At 61.3% G+C, this 26,025-nt stretch overlaps 4 protein-coding genes across 6 annotated transcripts; all 4 read left to right on the top strand.

Moving 5' to 3' along the window:
• The first annotated feature begins 1,700 nt into the window (after positions 1 to 1,700).
• Positions 1,701 to 3,842, top strand: LOC139827784 (uncharacterized). Its single transcript, XM_071807311.1, has 3 exons — positions 1,701 to 1,834; positions 2,104 to 3,412; positions 3,682 to 3,842. Exons 1-2 carry the CDS (start codon positions 1,713 to 1,715, stop codon positions 3,311 to 3,313), a joined length of 1,332 nt encoding a protein of 443 aa, XP_071663412.1. The 5' UTR covers positions 1,701 to 1,712; the 3' UTR covers positions 3,314 to 3,412; positions 3,682 to 3,842.
• Positions 3,843 to 4,212: 370 nt separating this feature from the next.
• On the top strand, positions 4,213 to 9,423 carry LOC139827661 (uncharacterized). 3 transcript variants are annotated; one of them, XM_071807189.1, is made up of 6 exons: positions 4,213 to 4,473; positions 5,229 to 5,318; positions 6,206 to 6,326; positions 7,018 to 7,206; positions 7,433 to 7,602; positions 7,872 to 9,423. In XM_071807189.1, the coding sequence occupies exons 4-6, from the start codon at positions 7,054 to 7,056 to the stop codon at positions 9,079 to 9,081; spliced, it is 1,533 nt and encodes a 510-aa protein (XP_071663290.1). In that variant the 5' UTR covers positions 4,213 to 4,473; positions 5,229 to 5,318; positions 6,206 to 6,326; positions 7,018 to 7,053; the 3' UTR covers positions 9,082 to 9,423. The 3 variants fall into 3 exon arrangements, with proteins under 3 accessions (XP_071663290.1, XP_071663291.1, XP_071663289.1); XM_071807190.1 differs by lacking the exon at positions 4,213 to 4,473 and having other exon boundaries at positions 5,083 to 5,318; XM_071807188.1 differs by lacking the exons at positions 4,213 to 4,473; positions 5,229 to 5,318; positions 6,206 to 6,326 and adding an exon at positions 6,480 to 6,910.
• A 3,979-nt stretch (positions 9,424 to 13,402) lies between these two features.
• LOC139827783 (uncharacterized) lies at positions 13,403 to 15,373 on the top strand. Its single transcript, XM_071807310.1, has 2 exons — positions 13,403 to 14,943; positions 15,213 to 15,373. The coding sequence occupies exon 1, from the start codon at positions 13,549 to 13,551 to the stop codon at positions 14,842 to 14,844; it is 1,296 nt and encodes a 431-aa protein (XP_071663411.1). The 5' UTR covers positions 13,403 to 13,548; the 3' UTR covers positions 14,845 to 14,943; positions 15,213 to 15,373.
• A 2,521-nt stretch (positions 15,374 to 17,894) lies between these two features.
• Positions 17,895 to 21,134, top strand: LOC139827660 (uncharacterized). The gene is made up of 5 exons (XM_071807187.1): positions 17,895 to 18,434; positions 18,542 to 18,730; positions 18,957 to 19,126; positions 19,396 to 20,704; positions 20,974 to 21,134. Exons 1-4 carry the CDS (start codon positions 17,946 to 17,948, stop codon positions 20,603 to 20,605), a joined length of 2,058 nt encoding a protein of 685 aa, XP_071663288.1. The 5' UTR covers positions 17,895 to 17,945; the 3' UTR covers positions 20,606 to 20,704; positions 20,974 to 21,134.
• Positions 21,135 to 26,025: the final 4,891 nt, after the last annotated feature.

The following is a 26,025-nucleotide window of genomic DNA, read 5'->3' as shown; positions in this document are numbered from 1 at the left end:
GCCCAGGCTGCCCAGGGAGGTTGTGGAGTCTCCTTCTCTGCAGACATTCAAACCCGCCTGGACACCTTCCTGTGGAACCTCAGCTGGGTGTTCCTGCTCCATGGGGGGATTGCACTGGATGAGCTTTCCAGGTCCCTTCAACCCCTGAGATTCTGGGATTCTGTGACCCCTGAGAGTTCTCACTTTGGAGAAGTCGGAAGGTGCACATTTTGAACCATCATGACAGAGATTTGGGATTCCTCGAATTTGAATCAGATGTGTAGTAACTAAACTCCCAAACTGTACCCGAATCCGTGTTGTTTAATGTTCTTTAGTGTTGGCAGATTGTTCAGTAACTTTGGATAAACCGAATTTCTAGATGGTTCTCTTTTCTGGTCAGAAGAAAGCCTGTGTGTAGATTATCGCCTGCCTAAATAGATCTTTGATGTTGTTCTGCAGCCGCACTGCTGGCCTGAAGACCAAAGTGCAGGGACCATTGTGGCCAGCTGGGGACACAGAGACTCGCACCCGCCGGCACTGAGGGAGGGGACCGGCCACCCCGGCCCATGGCCGGTCCCAGGTCGACGGGCTCCTCCACACCAAGGCCAGGGCAGCGTAGGGAGCGTTGGCCACAAAAGTCACCCTGGCGGCTCCTGAGGGGGTACCTGCGGGGGGATGGGCATTTCCCTGAGGAGCCCTGAGGGGAACTGGCCCAACCCACGCCCATCCTTCCCCCTCAGGCCTCCCTGTCGCCACAACAGGGTGTCCCAGGGCCTGGCCAGGATCCCTGGGGCAGGAGAGGGGCCGAGAGACCAGCGCAGGGTCCCTGGCTGCTGGGAACCCCCTGCCCCTGGGGTGGCCGCTCTGGCTCCCCATGGGGCTGCTCCCTGCAGGCCCTGGGCTGTGTCCCCCAAACCCTGACACAGGGGCTCTCTGGGGCGGCTGCACCATCCCCTGTGCCAGCTCAGCCCTGGGTCACCGGGCAGCCCTTGTGTGTCACTGTGATGTCACCGGTGCATCACAAACGTGGCCCCTATTTAAGTGGGTTTCGGGGAGGCTCAGGTGTCACTTTGACTGCACGCGAGCCAGTGAGCAAGCGAGCAAGTGAGATGGGCAAGTGTGTGGAAAGCACATCAGAGATGGAAAGAAAAGCAAAGGCGCAGGTAGGAGCGGGTGCTTCGGTGTCACCCCAACCTCTCCTCGCCCCGGGGATCTCGCCGGGTTTCTCGGCCTCCCCAGCTGACACTTTGCACATCCCCTTGTCCTGCAGAGACCCCAGAGGAGATTCAGGCGCTGCGTCAGGAACATGGGGGATTGGCAGCTGATCCTGCTGATCTTCATCTTCTTCCTGACTGTCTGGATCCTCTGCAACATCCTGCTGCCCCGCATCATCACCTCGCTGGGCAGCATGGGTGTGAGCATCTACATGGCCCGTTGGGCCAGCAACATCAAGGCCAAGGTCAGTGTCTGTCCTGGGCCCCGTTTTGGGAGGGAACAGTGAGCAGTGGCCATTGCCCACCCAGCCGGGCCCCTGCCATGGAGCCACCGAGCCACCTCCGCTGGGCACCAGGCTTGGGGCTGGGCCACTCCTGTCCCTGTCACTCCAGCCACCCTTCCCAGGGTCCTTGTTTCCTGGCCGAGGGGGGACACCCCACACTGACCCGGGCTTTGCTTCCTGCGGACAGGGCACCTCTGTGAGGATGAAACCTCAGAGCAGCAGAGGGACGGACCCCATGGGGAAGCAGCCCCGTCCCAGAGCTGCCCTGGTCAAGACTGCGGCTCCCGGCCAAGGGAGCCCATCGCAGCCAGAGCCCTGTGAAAGCAAGGAGGTGTCTGCAGAGAGCTCCAGGTCTGGGTAAGGAGAGCCCTTCCCTGCAGGGGCAGCCCCTCGGGAGCCCCTGCCTTGGGCTGAAGGTTCCCAGCCCCTCGTTCTGCCCTCACGCTGCTGGGCTGGGCTTGGCCCGTGTCCCCAGGTCCCCAGCTCAGCCAGCGATCCCAGAGCTGGCAGGGCTGGCACCGGGGAGCTGGGAGATCTCCCATGGGACGGGAGAAGGCAGAGAGAGGGTGCTGGGTCTGTCCTGCCCCACAGCAGCCCCCACAGTCCAGCCGCTCTTTCCCCCACAGCCAGTGCATTCCCCAGCAAGGAGAATCGTGGAGAAGCAGCTGCGGTGGGGAAGCAGCCTCTGCAAGGGAGCTCCCCCAGGAGACAGAAAACAAGGCTCCAGGTGGACGTTCCCGTGCTGACAGCAGCTCCGAGCTCCCCAGGAACCAGCACTCCATCGGTAACATGGAAGAGCTCAGCAGATCCCTGATGGACTCCCTGGACATGACCAAAGTCTGCCACGACCTGATGGAGGAGCCAAAGGCAACATCTCAGAAGAGCGCGACTCCAGCCTTGCACAAATCCAAGAGCAGAGAATATCTGGTCTGCCTGCAGTGCCGTCGGTGCGTCACCAGCAGCTGCCCGCACTGCAGCGAGCCCCAGGAACAACAGGACCTGCCCATGCTGGTCGTCTTCCTCCACGGATACTACCTGGTGGTGGCCAAGGGCCAAGTGGTGGAGATGAAGCTGGAACTGAAATTTGAGCTGGTCATCGGTGGGAAGCCAGTCTACACGTGGGAGAAAGACCAGCTGCTCGGCCAAAGGAGCCACGCGGACCGCGACGAGCCCATAAGCCTTTCGGGCAGCAAAAGCTCGAAAGCCCCGTACGCTGTCCTCAGGACACCACAGGGACAGATGGGACTGGATGGGCAGGACATCAGGGCTTCTCCTGAGCAGCAGCCTTGCACAAAACGCGGCGGTGCCGGCAGCGCAGACCTGCAGCCGGCTGGCCAGGGCGGGTCTCTCCCCAGCACGGTCTCCACGCGGTCCAGTAGGCCTGGGGACAGTGAGACCTCGCAGGTGTCGTGTCCCATCCTCAGCGCCCAGGGGACACCAGAGGGACAGACAGGACTGGCCAAGAAGGACACAAGGGCTGCGCCAGACCTGCAGCCGGCTGGGCAGGGGGAACCTCTCCCCAACACGTTGCCCACGTATCTCTGGCCCGCATGGGCACAGCCCCCTACCCCTGTGGCCCTGGAGCGGCTGCGCAGGGCTGCGCTGGAGCCGCTGCCAGCAGTGGGGTTCAAGGGCTTGGAGCCGGGCTTCAGTCGGCAGCAGCGCATCCGGTACTCCTGGGCCAACGTGAAAAGGAGACTGAGGGCTGCACTGAAGTATTTCTGCATCGCTGGGAACTCGGAACCCACAGACGCCATGGAGTGGGAGCAGATGGTGCGACTGGATCTCCAGCGCAGGGCTGACGCTCTTCTGCACATCACAGAGGTGGTGGTGTAGAGCTTTGGCAGAACGAGATGGGACGGCGAGGAGCGTGGGCAGGGGCGGCGCAGCGTGGGAGGCCGGGGCCGGGCTGTCCCGTGCAGCTGTCAGAGCCAGGTTGGTGGGGAGATGTTTCTGCAGGACGAGGTCCTGTGGAGTGTTGGGGTGGCGCTGGCAGACGGGGTGGCTTCTGCTGGTGCTGGTTTGGATGGGGGTGACACAAAGTGCTGACTCCCCACCAGCTGGGTCCCCTTGGCCCATGGAGGTGCTCCAGCAGGTGGCCGCTGGTTCCCGTGTGCGCTGAGCCAGCTGCCCCCACCCTGCTGGGGCCCAGGAGACGCCCCATGCTGCTGCTCACACCCCCGACTCGTTTGCTCCCTGTGCAGCCCCGGCCCAAGGACAGGAGGAGCCCCCAAGCGCCTGGAGCTCTGCTGGGATGGAGCGAAGATCCGCCTGCCGCCTCTGGAGGCCTCGAGCAGCTGTGAGCGGAGAACTCGGCGCTGACACCATGCTTCTCTCACCATTAAACTCTGCAATCCTTGAAACAGTCTCAAGAGCTCTTTGTTTCTGGACTAAACAGGGAGAACAAGCTCCAGGCTCCGCGGGGCTGGCGGGGGGCGCTATGCACAGCGGGATCCTGGCACAGCCCCTGTGCCGCCTCACAGGGCTCTGCTGACCCAGCCAGGACCAGCAGCGCAGAGCACACAGCACCCAGTGAGCTCTCCCAGGGCCCTGGGGCCACTTCTCAACATCAATAACTCTGCCCTGACCCCCTTAATCGTCCGTGCCTCTCAGATCGGGCTCGCGGATGTTACTCCCCACCAACGGTCGCTGGGAGGAGGTGGGAAAGCTCTTCCACCTTCCTCAGGTGGGTATGGATGTATCCCAGCTATGGCGAGTAGGAGAACGTCATCCATCAGTGGTGAAAGCTTCCTCCTGTGAGCACAGCACCTTTTGCCAGCACAAAGCAAGGTCACGTAGGGATAATTCCCCTGCAGAGGAGGCTGAGAAACTGTCCCTTGGCCCCCATGGTCCTGAGGAACCAGCTGTCTCTGTGCATGTGGGTCTTTCAAGGCATCCAGAGCTGGAGAGCTGCCCTAGTCCTGGCAGCCTTTGGTCCCTCACTGCAGGAGAGACTTCGAAGTGCTGGAGCGAGTGGAGAGAAGGGAATGGAGCTGGTGAGGGGCTGGAGCACAAGTGTGATGGGAGCGGCTGAGGGAGCTGGGGGGTTCAGCTGGAGAACAGGAGCTGAGGGGAGACCTTCTGATCTCTGAACTGCCTGAAAGGAGCTTGGAGCCAGGGGGGTCGGGCTCTGCTCCCCAGGAACAAGCGCCAGGAGCAGAGGAAACGGCCTCAAGTTGCGCCAGGGGAGGTTGAGGTTGGATCTGGGAACAATTTCTTCCCCAAAGGGCTGTGGGGCATTGGAACAGGCTGCCCAGGGCAGTGCTGGAGTCACCATCCCTGGAGGGCTGGACAGACGGACATGAGGTTCTCAGGGACATGGGGCAGTGCCAATGTGAGGTTAATGCTTGGACTTGATGCTCTTGAGGGTCTTTTCCAACTAAAATGATTCTATGATTGTGTGATGCTAATGAAGGTACTGGCAGGCACAGCCCTGCTGCCCAAATCCAAGGCTGCCCAGACCAGAATAAGCCCAGGCTTCTCCATCTGATGCTCGAGGCTGTTCCTCATCTCTGGGGACAGTCAGCAAGAGCTTCAGACCATGATGTTCTTTTGGCATCACCGTGCTGATAGCTCCATCTCTCCTCTGTGCTGGGAGGCTGCTCCAGAGCCCCCTCACCCTTGGCAGCCGCTGCCCGCTCGGTCTGTCCCCGCAGGGCGGCACAGCCGCAGTGTGGCACGGGCTGGCTTCGCGGCGGGAATGCAGGCGCTCGCTGTTTCTCCTCACCCTCTTCTCTGCCTGCCTCCCAAGGGTTTCCTGCTGGAGGGCAAGCAGCTGAGGCTCCTGCAAGCGCTGGGGAGGGACGAGCGCATCCTCATGAAGCTCGACTCCGTCTTTGGGGTGAGTTGTGGCTGGGGAAGGGCAGCTGGTGGTCACCAGGGAAGGCTCTGCCCCATGTCCACGTGGTGCAGGACTGAGCCACCCCAGGCTCACGGCCACCCTGCTGTAGAATTAAACATCTCCAGGGCCCCTCCAGCCTCTCCCATCCACAAATACACCCGGGCTGTCCCACACTAAACACTTCTTACCACCCATTCGCACCTTGCGTGGCATGGCCAGAGGGGACCCTTCTGCTCTGGGGAAATTAATGATGATTAATTAATAATTAAAATAATGACCTCATTAATGGTGATCTATATGGAAAGGGGCACTGTCAGGAGGACGGAGCCAGGCTCTTCTGGGTGACAACCAGTGACAGGACAAGGGGCAATGGGTGCAAACTGGAACACAGGAGGTTCCACTGAAAGAGGAGAAGCAACTTGTTGGGGGTGAGGGTGTCAGAGCCTGGCCCAGGCTGCCCAGGGAGGTTGTGGAGTCTCCTTCTCTGCAGACATTCAAACCCGCCTGGACCCCTTCCTGTGGAACCTCAGCTGGGTGTTCCTGCTCCATGGGGGGATTGCACTGGATGAGCTTTCCAGGGCCCTTCCAACCCCTGACATTCTGGGATTCTGTGACCCCTGAGAGTTCTCACTTTGGAGAAGTCGGAAGGTGCACGTTTCGAACCATCATGACAGAGATTTGGGGTTCCTCGAATTTGAATGAGATGTGTAGTAACTAAACTCCCAAACTGTACCCGAATCCGTGTTGTTTAATGTTCTTTAGTGTTGGCAGATTGTTCAGTAACTTTGGATAAACCGAATTTCTAGATGGTTCTCTTTTTCTGGACAGAAGAAAGCCTGTGTGTAGATTATCGCCTGCCTAAATAGATCTTTGATGTTGTTCTGCAGCCGCACTGCTGGCCTGAAGACCAAAGTGCAGGGACCATTGTGGCCAGCTGGGGACACAGAGACTCGCACCCGCCGGCACCGAGGGAGGGGACCGGCCACCCCGGCCCATGGCCGGTCCCAGGTCGACGGGCTCCTCCACACCAAGGCCAGGGCAGCACAGGGAGCGTTGGCCACAAAAGTCACCCTGGCGGCTCCTGAGGGGGTACCTGCGGGGGGATGGGCATTTCCCTGAGGAGCCCTGAGGGGAACTGGCCCAACCCACCCCCATCCTTCTCCCTCAGGCCTCCCTGTCGCCACAACAGGGTGTCCCAGGGCCTGGCCAGGATCCCTGGGGCAGGAGAGGGGCCGAGAGACCAGCGCAGGGTCCCTGGCTGCTGGGAACCCCCTGCCCCTGGGGATGGCCGCTCTGGCTCCCCATGGGGCTGCTCCCTGCAGGCCCTGGGCTGTGTCCCCCAAACCCTGACACAGGGGCTCTCTGGGGCGGCTGCACCATCCCCTGTGCCAGCTCAGCCCTGGGTCACCGGGCAGCCCTTGTGTGTCACTGTGATGTCACCGGTGCATCACAAACGTGGCCCCTATTTAAGTGGGTTTTGGGGAGGCTCAGGTGTCACTTCGACTGCACGCGAGCCAGTGAGCAAGCGAGCAAGCGAGATGGGCAAGTGTGTGGAAAACACATCAGAGATGGAAAGAAAAGCAAAGGCGCAGGTAGGAGCGGGTGCTTCGGTGTCACCCCAACCTCTCCTCGCCCCGGGGATCTCGCCGGGTTTCTCGGCCTCCCCAGCTGACACTTTGCACATCCCCTTGTCCTGCAGAGACCCCAGAGGAGATTCAGGCGCTGCGTCAGGAACATGGGGGATTGGCAGCTGATCCTGCTGATCTTCATCTTCTTCCTGACTGTCTGGGTCCTCTGCAACATCCTGCTGCCCCGCATCATCACCTCGCTGGGCAGCATGGGTGTGAGCATCTACATGGCCCGTTGGGCCAGCAACATCAAGGCCAAGGTCAGTGTCTGTCCTGGGCCCCGTTTTGGGAGGGAACAGTGAGCAGTGGCCATTGCCCACCCAGCCGGGCCCCTGCCCTGGAGCCACCGAGCCACCTCCGCTGGGCACCAGGCTTGGGGCTGGGCCACTCCTGTCCCTGTCACTCCAGCCACCCTTCCCAGGGTCCTTGTTTCCTGGCCGAGGAGGGACACCCCACACTGACCCGGGCTTTGCTTCCTGCGGACAGGGCACGTGTGTGAGGAAGAGACTTAAGAGCAGCAGAGGGACGGACCCCATGGGGAAGCAGCCCCGTCCCAGAGCTGCCCCGGGCAAGACTGCGGCTCCCGGCCAAGGGAGCCCATCGCAGCCAGAGCCCTGTGAAAGCAAGGAGGTGTCTGCAGAGAGCTCCAGGTCTGGGTAAGGAGAGCCCTTCCCTGCAGGGGCAGCCCCTCGGGAGCCCCTGCCTTGGGCTGAAGGTTCCCAGCCCCTCGTTCTGCCCTCACGCTGCTGGGCTAGGCTTGGCCCGTGTCCCCAGGTCCCCAGCTCAGCCTGCGATCCCAGAGCTGGCAGGGCTGGCACCGGGGAGCTGGGAGATCTCCCATGGGACGGGAGAAGGCAGAGAGAGGGTGCTGGGTCTGTCCTGCCCCACAGCAGCCCCCACAGTCCAGCCGCTCTTTCCCCCACAGCCAGTGCATTCCCCAGCAAGGAGAATCGTGGAGAAGCAGCTGCAATGGGGAAGCAGCCTCTGCAAGGGAGCTCCCCCAGGAGACAGAAAACAAGGCTCCAGGTGGACGTTCCCGTGCTGACAGCAGCTCCGAGCTCCCCAGGAACCAGCACTCCATCGGTAACATGGAAGAGCTCAGCAGATCCCTGATGGAGTCCCTGGACATGACCAAAGTCTGCCACGACCTGATGGAGGAGCCAAAGGCAACATCTCAGAAGAGCGGCACTCCAGCCTTGCGCAAATCCAAGAGCAGAGAATATCTGGTCTGCCTGCAGTGCCGTCGGTGCGTCACCAGCAGCTGCCCGCACTGCAGCGAGCCCCAGGAACAACAGGACCTGCCCATGCTGGTCGTCTTCCTCCACGGGTACTACCTGGTGGTGGCCAAGGGGCAAGTGGTGGAGATGAAGCTGGAACTGAAATTTGAGCTGGTCATCGGTGGGAAGCCAGTCTACACGTGGGAGAAAGACCAGCTGCTCGGCCAAAGGAGCCACGCGGACCGCGACGAGCCCATAAGCCTTTCGGGCAGCAAAAGCTCAAAAGCCCCGTACGCTGTCCTCAGGACACCACAGGGACAGATGGGACTGGATGGGCAGGACATCAGGGCTTCTCCTGAGCAGCAGCCTTGCACAAAACGCGGCGGTGCCGGCAGCGCAGACCTGCAGCCGGCTGGCCAGGGCGGGTCTCTCCCCAGCACGGTCTCCACGCGGTCCAGTAGGCCTGGGGACAGTGAGACCTCGCAGGTGTCGTGTCCCATCCTCAGCGCCCAGGGGACACCAGAGGGACAGACAGGACTGGCCAAGAAGGACACAAGGGCTGCGCCAGACCTGCAGCCGGCTGGGCAGGGGGAACCTCTCCCCAACACGTTGCCCACGTATCTCTGGCCCGCAAGGGCACAGCCCCCTACCCCTGTGGCCCTGGAGCGCCTGCGCAGGGCTGCGCTGGAGCCGCTGCCAGCAGTGGGGTTCAAGGGCTTGGAGCCGGGCTTCAGTCGGCAGCAGCGCATCCGGTACTCCTGGGCCAACGTGAAAAGGAGACTGAGGGCTGCACTGAAGTATTTCTGCATCGCTGGGAACTCGGAACCCACAGACGCCATGGAGTGGGAGCAGATGGTGCGACTGGATCTCCAGCGCAGGGCTGACGCTCTTCTGCACATCACAGAGGTGGTGGTGTAGAGCTTTGGCAGAACGAGATGGGACGGCGAGGAGCGTGGGCAGGGGCGGCGCAGCGTGGGAGGCCGGGGCCGGGCTGTCCCGTGCAGCTGTCAGAGCCAGGTTGGTGGGGAGGTGTTTCTGCAGGACGAGGTCCTGTGGAGTGTTGGGGTGGCGCTGGCAGACGGGGTGGCTTCTGCTGGTGCTGGTTTGGATGGGGGTGACACAAAGTGCTGACTCCCCACCAGCTGGGTCCCCTTGGCCCATGGAGGTGCTCCAGCAGATGGCCGCTGGTTCCCGTGTGCACTGAGCCAGCTGCCCCCACCCTGCTGGGGCCCAGGAGACGCCCCATGCTGCTGCTCACACCCCCGACTCGTTTGCTCCCTGTGCAGCTCCGGCCCAAGGACAGGAGGAGCCCCCAAGCGCCTCGAGCTCTGCTGGGATGGAGCAAAGATCCGCCTGCCGCCTCTGGAGGCCTCGAGCAGCTGTGAGCGGAGAACTCGGCGCTGACACCACGCTTCTCTCACCATTAAACTCTGCAATCCTTGAAACAGTCTGAAGAGCTCTTTGTTTCTGGACTAAACAGGGAGAACAAGCTCCAGGCTCCGCGGGGCTGGCGGGGGCAGGCGCTGTGCACAGCGGGATCCTGGCACAGCCCCTGTGCCGCCTCACAGGGCTCTGCTGACCCAGCCAGGACCAGCAGCGCAGAGCACACAGCACCCAGCGAGCTCTCCCAGGGCCCTGGGGCCACTTCTCAACATCAATAACTCTGTCCTGACCCCCTTAATCGTCCGTGCCTCTCAGATCGGGCTCGCGGATGTTACTCCCCACCAATGGTCGCTGGGAGGAGGTGGGAAAGCTCTTCCACCTTCCTCAGGTGGGTATGGATGTATCCCAGCTATGGCGAGTAGGAGAACATCATCCATCAGTGGTGAAAGCTTCCTCCTGTGAGCACAGCACCTTTTGCCAGCACAAAGCAAGGTCACGTAGGGATAATTCCCCTGCAGAGGAGGCTGAGAAACTGTCCCTTGGCCCCCATGGTCCTGAGGAACCAGCTGTCTCTGTGCATGTGGGTCTTTCAAGGCATCCAGTGCTGGAGAGCTGCCCTAGTCCTGGCAGCCTTTGGTCCCTCACTGCAGGAGAGACTTCGAAGTGCTGGAGCGAGTGGAGAGAAGGGAGCGGAGCTGGTGAGGGGCTGGAGCACAAGTGTGATGGGAGCGGCTGAGGGACCTGGGGGGTTCAGCTGGAGAACGGGAGCTGAGGGGAGACCTTCTGATCTCTGAACTGCCTGAAAGGAGCTTGGAGCCAGGGGGGTCGGGCTCTGCTCCCCAGGAACAAGCGCCAGGAGCAGAGGAAACGGCCTCAAGTTGCGCCAGGGGAGGTTGAGGTTGGATCTGGGAACAATTTCTTCCCCAAAGGGCTGTGGGGCATTGGAACAGGCTGCCCAGGGCAGTGCTGGAGTCACCATCCCTGCAGGGCTGGACAGACGGACATGAGGTTCTCAGGGACATGGGGCAGTGCCAATGTGAGGTTAATGCTTGGACTTGATGTTCTTGAGGGTCTTTTCCAACTAAAATGATTCTATGATTGTGTGATGCTAATGAAGGTACTGGCAGGCACAGCCCTGCTGCCCAAATCCAAGGCTGCCCAGACCAGAATAAGCCCAGGCTTCTCCGTCTGATACTCCAGGCTGTTCCTCATCTCTGGGGACAGTCAGCAAGAGCTTCGGACCATGATGTTCTTTCGGCATCACCGTGCTGATAGCTCCATCTCTCCTCTGTGCTGGGAGGCTGCTCCAGAGCCCCCTCACCCTTGGCAGCCGCTGCCCGCTCGGTCTGTCCCCGCAGGGCGGCACAGCCGCAGTGTGGCACGGGCTGGCTTCGCGGCGGGAATGCAGGCGCTCGCTGTTTCTCCTCACCCTCTTCTCTGCCTGCCTCCCAAGGGTTTCCTGCTGGAGGGCAAGCAGCTGAGGCTCCTGCAAGCGCTGGGGAGGAACGACCGCATCCTCATGAAGCTCGACTCCATCTTCGGGGTGAGTTGTGGCTGGGGAAGGGCAGCTGGTGGTCACCAGGGAAGGCTCTGCCCCATGTCCACGTGGTGTAGGACTGAGCCACCCCAGGCTCACGGCCACCCTGCTGTAGAATTAAACATCTCCAGGGCCCCTCCAGCCTCTCCCATCCACGAATGCAGCCGGGCTGTCCCACACTAAACACTTCTTACCACCCATTCGCACCTTGCATGGCCAGAGGGGACCCTTCTGCTCTGGGGAAATTAATGATGATTAATTAATAATTAAAATAATGACCTCATTAATGGTGATCTATATGGAAAGGGGCAGTGTCAGGAGGACGGAGCCAGGCTCTTCTGGGTGACAGCCAGTGACAGGACAAGGGGCAATGGGTACAAACTGGAACACAGGAGGTTCCACTTAAATTTGAGAAGCAACTTGTTGGGGGTGAGGGTGTCAGAGCCTGGCCCAGGCTGCCCAGGGAGGTTGTGGAGTCTCCTTCTCTGCAGACATTCAAACCCGCCTGGACACCTTCCTGTGGAACCTCAGCTGGGTGTTCCTGCTCCATGGGGGGATTGCACTGGATGAGCTTTCCAGGTCCCTTCAACCCCTGACACTCTGGGATTCTGTGACCCCTGAGAGTTCTCACTTTGGAGAAGTCGGAAGGTGCACATTTTGAACCATCATGACAGAGATTTGGGATTCCTCGAATTTGAATCAGATGTGTAGTAACTAAACTCCCAAACTGTACCCGAATCCGTGTTGTTTAATGTTCTTTAGTGTTGGCAGATTGTTCAGTAACTTTGGATAAACCGAATTTCTAGATGGTTCTCTTTTCTGGTCAGAAGAAAGCCTGTGTGTAGATTATCGCCTGCCTAAATAGATCTTTGATGTTGTTCTGCAGCCGCACTGCTGGCCTGAAGACCAAAGTGCAGGGACCATTGTGGCCAGCTGGGGACACAGAGACTCGCACCCGCCGGCACCGAGGGAGGGGACCGGCCACCCTGGCCCATGGCCGGTCCCAGGTCGACGGGCTCCTCCACACCAAGGCCAGGGCAGCGTAGGGAGCGTTGGCCACAAAAGTCACCCTGGCGGCTCCTGAGGGGGTACCTGCGGGGGGATGGGCATTTCCCTGAGGAGCCCTGAGGGGAACTGGCCCAACCCACGCCCATCCTTCCCCCTCAGGCCTCCCTGTCGCCACAACAGGGTGTCCCAGGGCCTGGCCAGGATCCCTGGGGCAGGAGAGGGGCCGAGAGACCAGCGCAGGGTCCCTGGCTGCTGGGAACCCCCTGCCCCTGGGGTGGCCGCTCTGGCTCCCCATGGGGCTGCTCCCTGCAGGCCCTGGGCTGTGTCCCCCAAACCCTGACACAGGGGCTCTCTGGGGCGGCTGCACCATCCCCTGTGCCAGCTCAGCCCTGGGTCACCGGGCAGCCCTTGTGTGTCACTGTGATGTCACCGGTGCATCACAAACGTGGCCCCTATTTAAGTGGGTTTCGGGGAGGCTCAGGTGTCACTTTGACTGCACGCGAGCCAGTGAGCAAGCGAGCAAGTGAGATGGGCAAGTGTGTGGAAAGCACATCAGAGATGGAAAGAAAAGCAAAGGCGCAGGTAGGAGCGGGTGCTTCGGTGTCACCCCAACCTCTCCTCGCCCCGGGGATCTCGCCGGGTTTCTCGGCCTCCCCAGCTGACACTTTGCACATCCCCTTGTCCTGCAGAGACCCCAGAGGAGATTCAGGCGCTGCGTCAGGAACATGGGGGATTGGCAGCTGATCCTGCTGATCTTCATCTTCTTCCTGACTGTCTGGATCCTCTGCAACATCCTGCTGCCCCGCATCATCACCTCGCTGGGCAGCATGGGTGTGAGCATCTACATGGCCCGTTGGGCCAGCAACATCAAGGCCAAGGTCAGTGTCTGTCCTGGGCCCCGTTTTGGGAGGGAACAGTGAGCAGTGGCCATTGCCCACCCAGCCGGGCCCCTGCCATGGAGCCACCGAGCCACCTCCGCTGGGCACCAGGCTTGGGGCTGGGCCACTCCTGTCCCTGTCACTCCAGCCACCCTTCCCAGGGTCCTTGTTTCCTGGCCGAGGGGGGACACCCCACACTGACCCGGGCTTTGCTTCCTGCGGACAGGGCACCTCTGTGAGGATGAAACCTCAGAGCAGCAGAGGGACGGACCCCATGGGGAAGCAGCCCCGTCCCAGAGCTGCCCTGGGCAAGACTGCGGCTCCCGGCCAAGGGAGCCCATCGCAACCAGAGCCCTGTGAAAGTAAGGAGGTGTCTGCAGAGAGCTCCAGGTCTGGGTAAGGAGAGCCCTTCCCTGCAGGGGCAGCCCCTCGGGAGCCCCTGCCTTGGGCTGAAGGTTCCCAGCCCCTCGTTCTGCCCTCACGCTGCTGGGCTGGGCTTGGCCCGTGTCCCCAGGTCCCCAGCTCAGCCAGCGATCCCAGAGCTGGCAGGGCTGGCACCGGGGAGCTGGGAGATCTCCCATGGGACGGGAGAAGGCAGAGAGAGGGTGCTGGGTCTGTCCTGCCCCACAGCAGCCCCCACAGTCCAGCCGCTCTTTCCCCCACAGCCAGTGCATTCCCCAGCAAGGAGAATCGTGGAGAAGCAGCTGCGGTGGGGAAGCAGCCTCTGCAAGGGAGCTCCCCCAGGAGACAGAAAACAAGGCTCCAGGTGGACGTTCCCGTGCTGACAGCAGCTCCGAGCTCCCCAGGAACCAGCACTCCATCGGTAACATGGAAGAGCTCAGCAGATCCCTGATGGACTCCCTGGACATGACCAAAGTCTGCCACGACCTGATGGAGGAGCCAAAGGCAACATCTCAGAAGAGCGCGACTCCAGCCTTGCACAAATCCAAGAGCAGAGAATATCTGGTCTGCCTGCAGTGCCGTCGGTGCGTCACCAGCAGCTGCCCGCACTGCAGCGAGCCCCAGGAACAACAGGACCTGCCCATGCTGGTCGTCTTCCTCCACGGATACTACCTGGTGGTGGCCAAGGGCCAAGTGGTGGAGATGAAGCTGGAACTGAAATTTGAGCTGGTCATCGGTGGGAAGCCAGTCTACACGTGGGAGAAAGACCAGCTGCTCGGCCAAAGGAGCCACGCGGACCGCGACGAGCCCATAAGCCTTTCGGGCAGCAAAAGCTCGAAAGCCCCGTACGCTGTCCTCAGGACACCACAGGGACAGATGGGACTGGATGGGCAGGACATCAGGGCTTCTCCTGAGCAGCAGCCTTGCACAAAACGCGGCGGTGCCGGCAGCGCAGACCTGCAGCCGGCTGGCCAGGGCGGGTCTCTCCCCAGCGCGGCCTCCACGCGGTCCAGTAGGCCTGGGGACAGTGAGACCTCGCAGGTGTCGTGTCCCATCCTCAGCGCCCAGGGGACACCAGAGGGACAGACAGGACTGGCCAAGAAGGACACAAGGGCTGCGCCAGACCTGCAGCCGGCTGGGCAGGGGGAACCTCTCCCCAACACGTTGCCCACGTATCTCTGGCCCGCATGGGCACAGCCCCCTACCCCTGTGGCCCTGGAGCGGCTGCGCAGGGCTGCGCTGGAGCCGCTGCCAGCAGTGGGGTTCAAGGGCTTGGAGCCGGGCTTCAGTCGGCAGCAGCGCATCCGGTACTCCTGGGCCAACGTGAAAAGGAGACTGAGGGCTGCACTGAAGTATTTCTGCATCGCTGGGAACTCGGAACCCACAGACGCCATGGAGTGGGAGCAGATGGTGCGACTGGATCTCCAGCGCAGGGCTGACGCTCTTCTGCACATCACAGAGGTGGTGGTGTAGAGCTTTGGCAGAACGAGATGGGACGGCGAGGAGCGTGGGCAGGGGCGGCGCAGCGTGGGAGGCCGGGGCCGGGCTGTCCCGTGCAGCTGTCAGAGCCAGGTTGGTGGGGAGATGTTTCTGCAGGACGAGGTCCTGTGGAGTGTTGGGGTGGCGCTGGCAGACGGGGTGGCTTCTGCTGGTGCTGGTTTGGATGGGGGTGACACAAAGTGCTGACTCCCCACCAGCTGGGTCCCCTTGGCCCATGGAGGTGCTCCAGCAGGTGGCCGCTGGTTCCCGTGTGCGCTGAGCCAGCTGCCCCCACCCTGCTGGGGCCCAGGAGACGCCCCATGCTGCTGCTCACACCCCCGACTCGTTTGCTCCCTGTGCAGCCCCGGCCCAAGGACAGGAGGAGCCCCCAAGCGCCTGGAGCTCTGCTGGGATGGAGCGAAGATCCGCCTGCCGCCTCTGGAGGCCTCGAGCAGCTGTGAGCGGAGAACTCGGCGCTGACACCATGCTTCTCTCACCATTAAACTCTGCAATCCTTGAAACAGTCTCAAGAGCTCTTTGTTTCTGGACTAAACAGGGAGAACAAGCTCCAGGCTCCGCGGGGCTGGCGGGGGGCGCTATGCACAGCGGGATCCTGGCACAGCCCCTGTGCCGCCTCACAGGGCTCTGCTGACCCAGCCAGGACCAGCAGCGCAGAGCACACAGCACCCAGCGAGCTCTCCCAGGGCCCTGGGGCCACTTCTCAACATCAATAACTCTGCCCTGACCCCCTTAATCGTCCGTGCCTCTCAGATCGGGCTCGCGGATGTTACTCCCCACCAACGGTCGCTGGGAGGAGGTGGGAAAGCTCTTCCACCTTCCTCAGGTGGGTATGGATGTATCCCAGCTATGGCGAGTAGGAGAACGTCATCCATCAGTGGTGAAAGCTTCCTCCTGTGAGCACAGCACCTTTTGCCAGCACAAAGCAAGGTCACGTAGGGATAATTCCCCTGCAGAGGAGGCTGAGAAACTGTCCCTTGGCCCCCATGGTCCTGAGGAACCAGCTGTCTCTGTGCATGTGGGTCTTTCAAGGCATCCAGAGCTGGAGAGCTGCCCTAGTCCTGGCAGCCTTTGGTCCCTCACTGCAGGAGAGACTTCGAAGTGCTGGAGCGAGTGGAGAGAAGGGAATGGAGCTGGTGAGGGGCTGGAGCACAAGTGTGATGGGAGCGGCTGAGGGAGCTGGGGGGTTCAGCTGGAGAACAGGAGCTGAGGGGAGACCTTCTGATCTCTGAACTGCCTGAAAGGAGCTTGGAGCCAGGGGGGTCGGGCTCTGCTCCCCAGGAACAAGCGCCAGGAGCAGAGGAAACGGCCTCAAGTTGCGCCAGGGGAGGTTGAAGTTGGATCTGGGAACAATTTCTTCCCCAAAGGGCTGTGGGGCATTGGAACAGGCTGCCCAGGGCAGTGCTGGAGTCACCATCCCTGGAGGGCTGGACAGACGGACATGAGGTTCTCAGGGACATGGGGCAGTGCCAATGTGAGGTTAATGCTTGGACTTGATGTTCCTGAGGGTCTTTTCCAACTAAAATGATTCTATGATTGTGTGATGCTAATGAAGGTACTGGCAGGCACAGCCCTGCTGCCCAAATCCAAGGCTGCCCAGACCAGAATAAGCCCAGGCTTCTCCATCTGGTGCTCCAGGCTGTTCCTCATCTCTGGGGACAGTCAGCAAGAGCTTCAGACCATGAGGTCCTTTTGGCATCACCGTGCTGATAGCTCCATCTCTCCTCTGTGCTGGGAGGCTGCTCCAGAGCCCCCTCACCCTTGGCAGCCGCTGCCCGCTCGGTCTGTCCCCGCAGGGCGGCACAGCCGCAGTGTGGCACGGGCTGGCTTCGCGGCGGGAATGCAGGCGCTCGCTGTTTCTCCTCACCCTCTTCTCTGCCTGCCTCCCAAGGGTTTCCTGCTGGAGGGCAAGCAGCTGAGGCTCCTGCAAGCGCTGGGGAGGGACGACCGCATCCTCATGAAGCTCGACTCCGTCTTTGGGGTGAGTTGTGGCTGGGGAAGGGCAGCTGGTGGTCACCAGGGAAGGCTCTGCCCCATGTCCACGTGGTGCAGGACTGAGCCACCCCAGGCTCACGGCCACCCTGCTGAAGAATTAAACATCTCCAGGGCCCCTCCAGCCTCTCCCACCCACAAATGCAGCCGGGCTGTCCCACACTAAACACTTCTTACCACCCATTCGCACCTTGCATGGCCAGAGGAGACCCTTCTGCTCTGGAAAAATTAATGATGATTAATTAATAATTAAAATAATGACCTCATTAATGGTGATCTATATGGAAAGGGGCAGTGCAGGAGGACGGAGCCAGGCTCTTCTGGGTGACAACCAGTGATAGGACAAGGGCGATGGGTACAAACTGAAACACAGGAGGTTCCACTTAAATTTAGAGAAGAAACTTGTTTGGGGTGAGGGTGTCAGAGCCTGGCCCAGGCTGCCCAGGGAGGTTGTGGAGTCTCCTTCTCTGCAGACATTCAAACCCGCCTGGACCCCTTCCTGTGGAACCTCAGCTGGGTGTTCCTGCTCCATGGGGGGATTGCACTGGATGAGCTTTCCAGGGCCCTTCAACCCCTGACATTCTGGGATTCTGTGACCCCTGAGAGTTCTCACTTTGGAGAAGTCGGAAGGTGCACGTTTCGAACCATCATGACAGAGATTTGGGGTTCCTCGAATTTGAATGAGATGTGTAGTAACTAAACTCCCAAACTGTACCCGAATCCGTGTTGTTTAATGTTCTTTAGTGTTGGCAGATTGTTCAGTAACTTTGGATAAACCGAATTTCTAGATGGTTCTCTTTTTCTGGTCAGAAGAAAGCCTGTGTGTAGATTATCGCCTGCCTAAATAGATCTTTGATGTTGTTCTGCAGCCGCACTGCTGGCCTGAAGACCAAAGTGCAGGGACCATTGTGGCCAGCTGGGGACACAGAGACTCGCACCCGCCGGCACCGAGGGAGGGGACCGGCCACCCCGGCCCATGGCCGGTCCCAGGTCGACGGGCTCCTCCACACCAAGGCCAGGGCAGCACAGGGAGCGTTGGCCACAAAAGTCACCCTGGCGGCTCCTGAGGGGGTACCTGCGGGGGGATGGGCATTTCCCTGAGGAGCCCTGAGGGGAACTGGCCCAACCCACCCCCATCCTTCTCCCTCAGGCCTCCCTGCCGCCACAACAGGGTGTCCCAGGGCCTGGCCAGGATCCCTGGGGCAGGAGAGGGGCCGAGAGACCAGCGCAGGGTCCCTGGCTGCTGGGAACCCCCTGCCCCTGGGGATGGCCGCTCTGGCTCCCCATGGGGCTGCTCCCTGCAGGCCCTGGGCTGTGTCCCCCAAACCCTGACACAGGGGCTCTCTGGGGCGGCTGCACCATCCCCTGTGCCAGCTCAGCCCTGGGTCACCGGGCAGCCCTTGTGTGTCACTGTGATGTCACCGGTGCATCACAAACGTGGCCCCTATTTAAGTGGGTTTCGGGGAGGCTCAGGTGTCACTTTGACTGCACGCGAGCCAGTGAGCAAGCGAGCAAGCGAGATGGGCAAGTGTGTGGAAAACACATCAGAGATGGAAAGAAAAGCAAAGGCGCAGGTAGGAGCGGGTGCTTCGGTGTCACCCCAACCTCTCCTCGCCCCGGGGATCTCGCCGGGTTTCTCGGCCTCCCCAGCTGACACTTTGCACATCCCCTTGTCCTGCAGAGACCCCAGAGGAGATTCAGGTGCTGCGTCAGGAACATGGGGGATTGGCAGCTGATCCTGCTGATCTTCATCTTCTTCCTGACTGTCTGGGTCCTCTGCAACATCCTGCTGCCCCGCATCATCACCTCGCTGGGCAGCATGGGTGTGAGCATCTACATGGCCCGTCGGGCCAGCAACATCAAGGCCAAGGTCAGTGTCTGTCCTGGGCCCCGTTTTGGGAGGGAACAGTGAGCAGTGCCCATTGCCCACCCAGCCGGGCCCCTGCCGTGGAGCCACCGAGCCACCTCCGCTGGGCACCAGGCTTGGGGCTGGGCCACTCCTGTCCCTGTCACTCCAGCCACCCTTCCCAGGGTCCTTGTTTCCTGGCCGAGAGGGGACACCCCACACTGACCCGGGCTTTGCTTCCTGCGGACAGGGCACGTGTGTGAGGAAGAGACTTAAGAGCAGCAGAGGGACGGACCCCATGGGGAAGCAGCCCCGTCCCAGAGCTGCCCTGGTCAAGACTGCGGCTCCCGGCCAAGGGAGCCCATCGCAACCAGAGCGCTGTGAAAGCAAGGAGGTGTCTGCAGAGAGCTCCAGGTCTGGGTAAGGAGAGCCCTTCCCTGCAGGGGCAGCCCCTCGGGAGCCCCTGCCTTGGGCTGAAGGTTCCCAGCCCCTCGTTCTGCCCTCACGCTGCTGGGCTGGGCTTGGCCCGTGTCCCCAGGTCCCCAGCTCAGCCAGCGATCCCAGAGCTGGCAGGGCTGGCACCGGGGAGCTGGGAGATCTCCCATGGGACGGGAGAAGGCAGAGAGAGGGTGCTGGGTCTGTCCTGCCCCACAGCAGCCCCCACAGTCCAGCCGCTCTTTCCCCCACAGCCAGTGCATTCCCCAGCAAGGAGAATCGTGGAGAAGCAGCTGCGATGGGGAAGCAGCCTCTGCAAGGGAGCTCCCCCAGGAGACAGAAAACAAGGCTCCAGGTGGACGTTCCCATGCTGACAGCAGCTCTGAGCTCCCCAGGAACCAGCACTCCATCGGCAACATGGAGGAGCTCAGCAAATCCCTGATGGACTCCCTGGACATGACCAAAGTCTGCCACGACCTGATGGAGGAGCCAAAGGCAACATCTCAGAAGAGCGCGACTCCAGCCTTGCACAAATCCAAGAGCAGAGAATATCTGGTCTGCCTGCAGTGCCGTCGGTGCGTCACCAGCAGCTGCCCGCACTGCAGCGAGCCCCAGGAACAACAGGACCTGCCCATGCTGGTCGTCTTCCTCCACGGATACTACCTGGTGGTGGCCAAGGGCCAAGTGGTGGAGATGAAGCTGGAACTGAAATTTGAGCTGGTCATCGGTGGGAAGCCAGTCTACACGTGGGAGAAAGACCAGCTGCTCGGCCAAAGGAGCCACGCGGACCGCGACGAGCCCATAAGCCTTTCGGGCAGCAAAAGCTCGAAAGCCCCGTACGCTGTCCTCAGGACACCACAGGGACAGATGGGACTGGATGGGCAGGACATCAGGGCTTCTCCTGAGCAGCAGCCTTGCACAAAACGCGGCGGTGCCGGCAGCGCAGACCGGCAGCCGGCTGGGCAGGGGGGGTCTCTCCCCAGCACGGTCTCCACGCGGTCCAGTAGGCCTGGGGACAGTGAGACCTCGCAGGTGTCGTGTCCCATCCTCAGCACCCAGGGGACACCAGAGGGACAGACAGGACTGGCCAAGAAGGACACAAGGGCTGCGCCAGACCTGCAGCCGGCTGGGCAGGGGGAACCTCTCCCCAACACGTTGCCCACGTATCTCTGGCCCGCATGGGCACAGCCCCCTACCCCTGTGGCCCTGGAGCGGCTGCGCAGGGCTGCGCTGGAGCCGCTGCCAGCAGTGGGGTTCAAGGGCTTGGAGCCGGGCTTCAGTCGGCAGCAGCGCATCCGGTACTCCTGGGCCAACGTGAAAAGGAGACTGAGGGCTGCACTGAAGTATTTCTGCATCGCTGGGAACTCGGAACCCACAGACGCCATGGAGTGGGAGCAGATGGTGCGACTGGATCTCCAGCGCAGGGCTGACGCTCTTCTGCACATCACAGAGGTGGTGGTGTAGAGCTTTGGCAGAACGAGATGGGACGGCGAGGAGCGTGGGCAGGGGCGGCGCAGCGTGGGAGGCCGGGGCCGGGCTGTCCCGTGCAGCTGTCAGAGCCAGGTTGGTGGGGAGATGTTTCTGCAGGACGAGGTCCTGTGGAGTGTTGGGGTGGCGCTGGCAGACGGGGTGGCTTCTGCTGGTGCTGGTTTGGATGGGGGTGACACAAAGTGCTGACTCCCCACCAGCTGGGTCCCCTTGGCCCATGGAGGTGCTCCAGCAGGTGGCCGCTGGTTCCCGTGTGCGCTGAGCCAGCTGCCCCCACCCTGCTGGGGCCCAGGAGACGCCCCATGCTGCTGCTCACACCCCCGACTCGTTTGCTCCCTGTGCAGCCCCGGCCCAAGGACAGGAGGAGCCCCCAAGCGCCTGGAGCTCTGCTGGGATGGAGCGAAGATCCGCCTGCCGCCTCTGGAGGCCTCGAGCAGCTGTGAGCGGAGAACTCGGCGCTGACACCATGCTTCTCTCACCATTAAACTCTGCAATCCTTGAAACAGTCTCAAGAGCTCTTTGTTTCTGGACTAAACAGGGAGAACAAGCTCCAGGCTCCGCGGGGCTGGCGGGGGGCGCTGTGCACAGCGGGATCCTGGCACAGCCCCTGTGCCGCCTCACAGGGCTCTGCTGACCCAGCCAGGACCAGCAGCGCAGAGCACACAGCACCCAGTGAGCTCTCCCAGGGCCCTGGGGCCACTTCTCAACATCAATAACTGTGCCCTGACCCCCTTAATCGTCCGTGCCCCTCAGATCCGGCTCGCGGATGTTACTCCCCACCAACGGTCGCTGGGAGGAGGTTGGAAAGCTCTTCCACCTTCCTCAGGTGGGGAGAAGGAGAACATCATCCATCAGTGGTGAAAGCTTCCTCCTGTGAGCACAGCACCTTTTGCCAGCACAAAGCAAGGTCACGTAGGGATAATTCCCCTGCAGAGGAGGCTGAGAAACTGTCCCTTGGCCCCCATGGTCCTGAGGAACCAGCTGTCTCTGTGCATGTGGGTCTTTCAAGGCATCCAGAGCTGGAGAGCTGCCCTAGTCCTGGCAGCCTTTGGTCCCTCACTGCAGGAGAGACTTTGAAGTGCTGGAGCGAGTGGAGAGAAGGGAATGGAGCTGGTGAGGGGCTGGAGCACAAGTGTGATGGGAGCGGCTGAGGGACCTGGGGGGTTCAGCTGGAGAACAGGAGCTGAGGGGAGACCTTCTGATCTCTGAACTGCCTGAAAGGAGCTTGGAGCCAGGGGGGTCGGGCTCTGCTCCCCAGGAACAAGCGCCAGGAGCAGAGGAAACGGCCTCAAGTTGCGCCAGGGGAGGTTGAGGTTGGATCTGGGAACAATTTCTTCCCCAAAGGGCCGTGGGGCATTGGAACAGGCTGCCCAGGGCAGTGCTGGAGTCACCATCCCTGGAGGGCTGGACAGACGGACATGAGGTTCTCAGGGACATGGGGCAGTGCCAATGTGAGGTTAATGCTTGGACTTGATGCTCTTGAGGGTCTTTTCCAACTAAAATGATTCTATGATTGTGTGATGCTAATGAAGGTACTGGCAGGCACAGCCCTGCTGCCCAAATCCAAGGCTGCCCAGACCAGAATAAGCCCAGGCTTCTCCATCTGATGCTCCAGGCTGTTCCTCATCTCTGGGGACAGTCAGCAAGAGCTTCGGACCATGATGTTCTTTTGGCATCACCGTGCTGATAGCTCCATCTCTCCTCTGTGCTGGGAGGCTGCTCCAGAGCCCCCTCACCCTTGGCAGCCGCTGCCCGCTCGGTCTGTCCCCGCAGGGCGGCACAGCCGCAGTGTGGCACGGGCTGGCTTCGCGGCGGGAATGCAGGCGCTCGCTGTTTCTCCTCACCCTCTTCTCTGCCTGCCTCCCAAGGGTTTCCTGCTGGAGGGCAAGCAGCTGAGGCTCCTGCAAGCGCTGGAGAGGGACGACCGCATCCTCATGAAGCTCGACTCCGTCTTTGGGGTGAGTTGTGGCTGGGGAAGGGCAGCTGGTGGTCACCAGGGAAGGCTCTGCCCCATGTCCACGTGGGGCAGGACTGAGCCACCCCAGGCTCACGGCCACCCTGCTGTAGAATTAAACATCTCCAGGGCCCCTGCAGCCTCTCCCATCCACAAATACACCCGGGCTGTCCCACACTAAACACTTCTTACCACCCATTCGCACCTTGCATGGCCAGAGGGGACCCTTCTGCTCTGGGGAAATTAATGATGATTAATTAATAATTAAAATAATGACCTCATTAATGGTGATCTATATTGAAAGGGGCAGTGTCAGGAGGACGGAGCCAGGCTCTTCTGGGTGACAACCAGTGACAGGACAAGGGGCAATGGGTGCAAACTGGAACACAGGAGGTTCCACTGAAAGAGGAGAAGCAACTTGTTGGGGGTGAGGGTGTCAGAGCCTGGCCCAGGCTGCCCAGGGAGGTTGTGGAGTCTCCTTCTCTGCAGACATTCAAACCCGCCTGGACCCCTTCCTGTGGAACCTCAGCTGGGTGTTCCTGCTCCATGGGGGGATTGCACTGGGTGAGCTTTCCAGGTCCCTTCCAACCCCTGAGATTCTGGGATTCTGTGACCCCTGAGAGTTCTCACTTTGGAGAAGTCGGAAGGTGCACGTTTTGAACCATCATGACAGAGATTTGGGGTTCCTCGAATTTGAATCAGATGTGTAGTAACTAAACTCCCAAACTGTACCCGAATCCGTATTGTTTAATGTTCTTTAGTGTTGGCAGATTGTTCAGTAACTTTGGATAAACCGAATTTCTAGATGGTTCTCTTTTCTGGTCAGAAGAAAGCCTGTGTGTAGATTATCGCCTGCCTAAATAGATCTTTGATGTTGTTCTGCAGCCGCACTGCTGGCCTGAAGACCAAAGTGCAGGGACCATTGTGGCCAGCTGGGGACACAGAGACTCGCACCCGCCGGCACCGAGGGAGGGGACCGGCCACCCCGGCCCATGGCCGGTCCCAGGTCGACGGGCTCCTCCACACCAAGGCCAGGGCAGCGTAGGGAGCGTTGGCCACAAAAGTCACCCTGGCGGCTCCTGAGGGGGTACCTGCGGGGGGATGGGCATTTCCCTGAGGAGCCCTGAGGGGAACTGGCCCAACCCACCCCCATCCTTCTCCCTCAGGCCTCCCTGCCGCCACAACAGGGTGTCCCAGGGCCTGGCCAGGATCCCTGGGGCAGGAGAGGGGCCGAGAGACCAGCGCAGGGTCCCTGGGTGCTGGGAACACCCTGCCCCTGGGGATGGCCGCTCTGGCTCCCCATGGGGCTGCTCCCTGCAGGCCCTGGGCTGTGTCCCCCAAACCCTGACACAGGGGCTCTCTGGGGCGGCTGCACCATCCGCTGTGCCAGCTCAGCCCTGGGTCACCGGGCAGCCCTTGTGTGTCACTGTGATGTCACCGGTGCATCACAAACGTGGCCCCTATTTAAGTGGGTTTCGGGGAGGCTCAGGTGTCACTTTGACTGCACGCGAGCCAGTGAGCAAGCGAGCAAGCGAGATGGGCAAGTGTGTGGAAAACACATCAGAGATGGAAAGAAAAGCAAAGGCGCAGGTAGGAGCGGGTGCTTCGGTGTCACCCCAACCTCTCCTCGCCCCGGGGATCTCGCCGGGTTTCTCGGCCTCCCCAGCTGACACTTTGCACATCCCCTTGTCCTGCAGAGACCCCAGAGGAGATTCAGGCGCTGCGTCAGGAACATGGGGGATTGGCAGCTGATCCTGCTGATCTTCATCTTATTCCTGACTGTCTGGGTCCTCTGCAACATCCTGCTGCCCCGCATCATCACCTCGCTGGGCAGCATGGGTGTGAGCATCTACATGGCCCGTTGGGCCAGCAACATCAAGGCCAAGGTCAGTGTCTGTCCTGGGCCCTGTTTTGGGAGGGAACAGTGAGCAGTACCCATTGCCCACCCCGCCGGGCCCCTGCCCTGGAGCCACCGAGCCACCTCCGCTGGGCACCAGGCTTGGGGCTGGGCCACTCCTGTCCCTGTCACTCCAGCCACCCTTCCCAGGGTCCTTGTTTCCTGGCCGAGGGGGGACACCCCACACTGACCCGGGCTTTGCTTCCTGCGGACAGGGCACCTGTGTGAGGAAGAGACTTAAGAGCAGAAGAGGGACGGACCCCATGGGGAAGCAGCCCCGTCCCAGAGCTGCCCTGGTCAAGACTGCGGCTCCCGGCCAAGGGAGCCCATCGCAGCCAGAGCCCTGTGAAAGCAAGGAGGTGTCTGCAGAGAGCTCCAGGTCTGGGTAAGGAGAGCCCTTCCCTGCAGGGGCAGCCCCTCGAGAGCCCCTGCCTTGGGCTGAAGGTTCCCAGCCCCTCGTTCTGCCCTCACGCTGCTGGGCTGGGCTTGGCCCGTGTCCCCAGGTCCCCAGCTCAGCCAGCGATCCCAGAGCTGGCAGGGCTGGCACCGGGGAGCTGGGAGATCTCCCATGGGACGGGAGAAGGCAGAGAGAGGGTGCTGGGTCTGTCCTGCCCCACAGCAGCCCCCACAGTCCAGCCGCTCCTTCCCCCACAGCCAGTGCATTCCCCAGCAAGAAGAATTGTGGACAAGCAGCTGCGATGGGGAAGCAGCCTCTGCAAGGGAGCTCCCCCAGGAGACAGAAAACAAGGCTCCAGGTGGACGTTCCCGTGCTGACAGCAGCTCCGAGCTCCCCAGGAACCGCCACTCCATCGGCAACATGGAGGAGCTCAGCAAATCCCTGATGGACTCCCTGGACATGACCAAAGTCTGCCACGACCTGATGGAGGAGCCAAAGGCAACATCTCAGAAGAGCGCGACTCCAGCCTTGCACAAATCCAAGAGCAGAGAATATCTGGTCTGCCTGCAGTGCCGTCGGTGCGTCACCAGCAGCTGCCCGCACTGCAGCGAGCCCCAGGAACAACAGGACCTGCCCATGCTGGTCGTCTTCCTCCACGGATACTACCTGGTGGTGGCCAAGGGCCAAGTGGTGGAGATGAAGCTGGAACTGAAATTTGAGCTGGTCATCGGTGGGAAGCCAGTCTACACGTGGGAGAAAGACCAGCTGCTCGGCCAAAGGAGCCACGCGGACCGCGACGAGCCCATAAGCCTTTCGGGCAGCAAAAGCTCGAAAGCCCCGTACGCTGTCCTCAGGACACCACAGGGACAGATGGGACTGGATGGGCAGGACATCAGGGCTTCTCCTGAGCAGCAGCCTTGCACAAAACGCGGCGGTGCCGGCAGCGCAGACCTGCAGCCGGCTGGCCAGGGGGGGTCTCTCCCCAGCACGGTCTCCACGCGGTCCAGTAGGCCTGGGGACAGTGAGACCTCGCAGGTGTCGTGTCCCATCCTCAGTGCCCAGGGGACACCAGAGGGACGGACAGGACTGGCCAAGAAGGACACAAGGGCTGCGCCAGACCTGCAGCCGGCTGGGCAGGGGGAACCTCT

Source organism: Patagioenas fasciata, chromosome 3 (genome assembly GCF_037038585.1).
Source record: "Patagioenas fasciata isolate bPatFas1 chromosome 3, bPatFas1.hap1, whole genome shotgun sequence".
NCBI classification, from domain to species: domain Eukaryota; kingdom Metazoa; phylum Chordata; class Aves; order Columbiformes; family Columbidae; genus Patagioenas; species Patagioenas fasciata.
This window is presented reverse-complemented; position numbering and strand designations above follow the sequence as displayed.

Bases quoted from the DNA above. Each gene is read 5' to 3' on its own strand.
- LOC139827660 (XM_071807187.1), top strand. From the start codon at position 17,946: ATGGGCATTTCCCTGAGGAGCCCTGAGGGGAACTGGCCCAACCCACCC. The intron at 18,435-18,541 runs GTAGGAGCGGGT...CTTGTCCTGCAG, and splicing joins AAAGAAAAGCAAAGGCGCAG to AGACCCCAGAGGAGATTCAG. The intron at 19,127-19,395 runs GTAAGGAGAGCC...TTTCCCCCACAG, and splicing joins GCAGAGAGCTCCAGGTCTGG to CCAGTGCATTCCCCAGCAAG.
- LOC139827783 (XM_071807310.1), top strand. From the start codon at position 13,549: ATGGGACGGGAGAAGGCAGAGAGAGGGTGCTGGGTCTGTCCTGCCCCA.
- LOC139827661 (XM_071807188.1), top strand. From the start codon at position 6,752: ATGTCACCGGTGCATCACAAACGTGGCCCCTATTTAAGTGGGTTTTGG. The intron at 6,911-7,017 runs GTAGGAGCGGGT...CTTGTCCTGCAG, and splicing joins AAAGAAAAGCAAAGGCGCAG to AGACCCCAGAGGAGATTCAG. The intron at 7,603-7,871 runs GTAAGGAGAGCC...TTTCCCCCACAG, and splicing joins GCAGAGAGCTCCAGGTCTGG to CCAGTGCATTCCCCAGCAAG.
- LOC139827784 (XM_071807311.1), top strand. From the start codon at position 1,713: ATGGGGAAGCAGCCCCGTCCCAGAGCTGCCCTGGTCAAGACTGCGGCT. The intron at 1,835-2,103 runs GTAAGGAGAGCC...TTTCCCCCACAG, and splicing joins GCAGAGAGCTCCAGGTCTGG to CCAGTGCATTCCCCAGCAAG.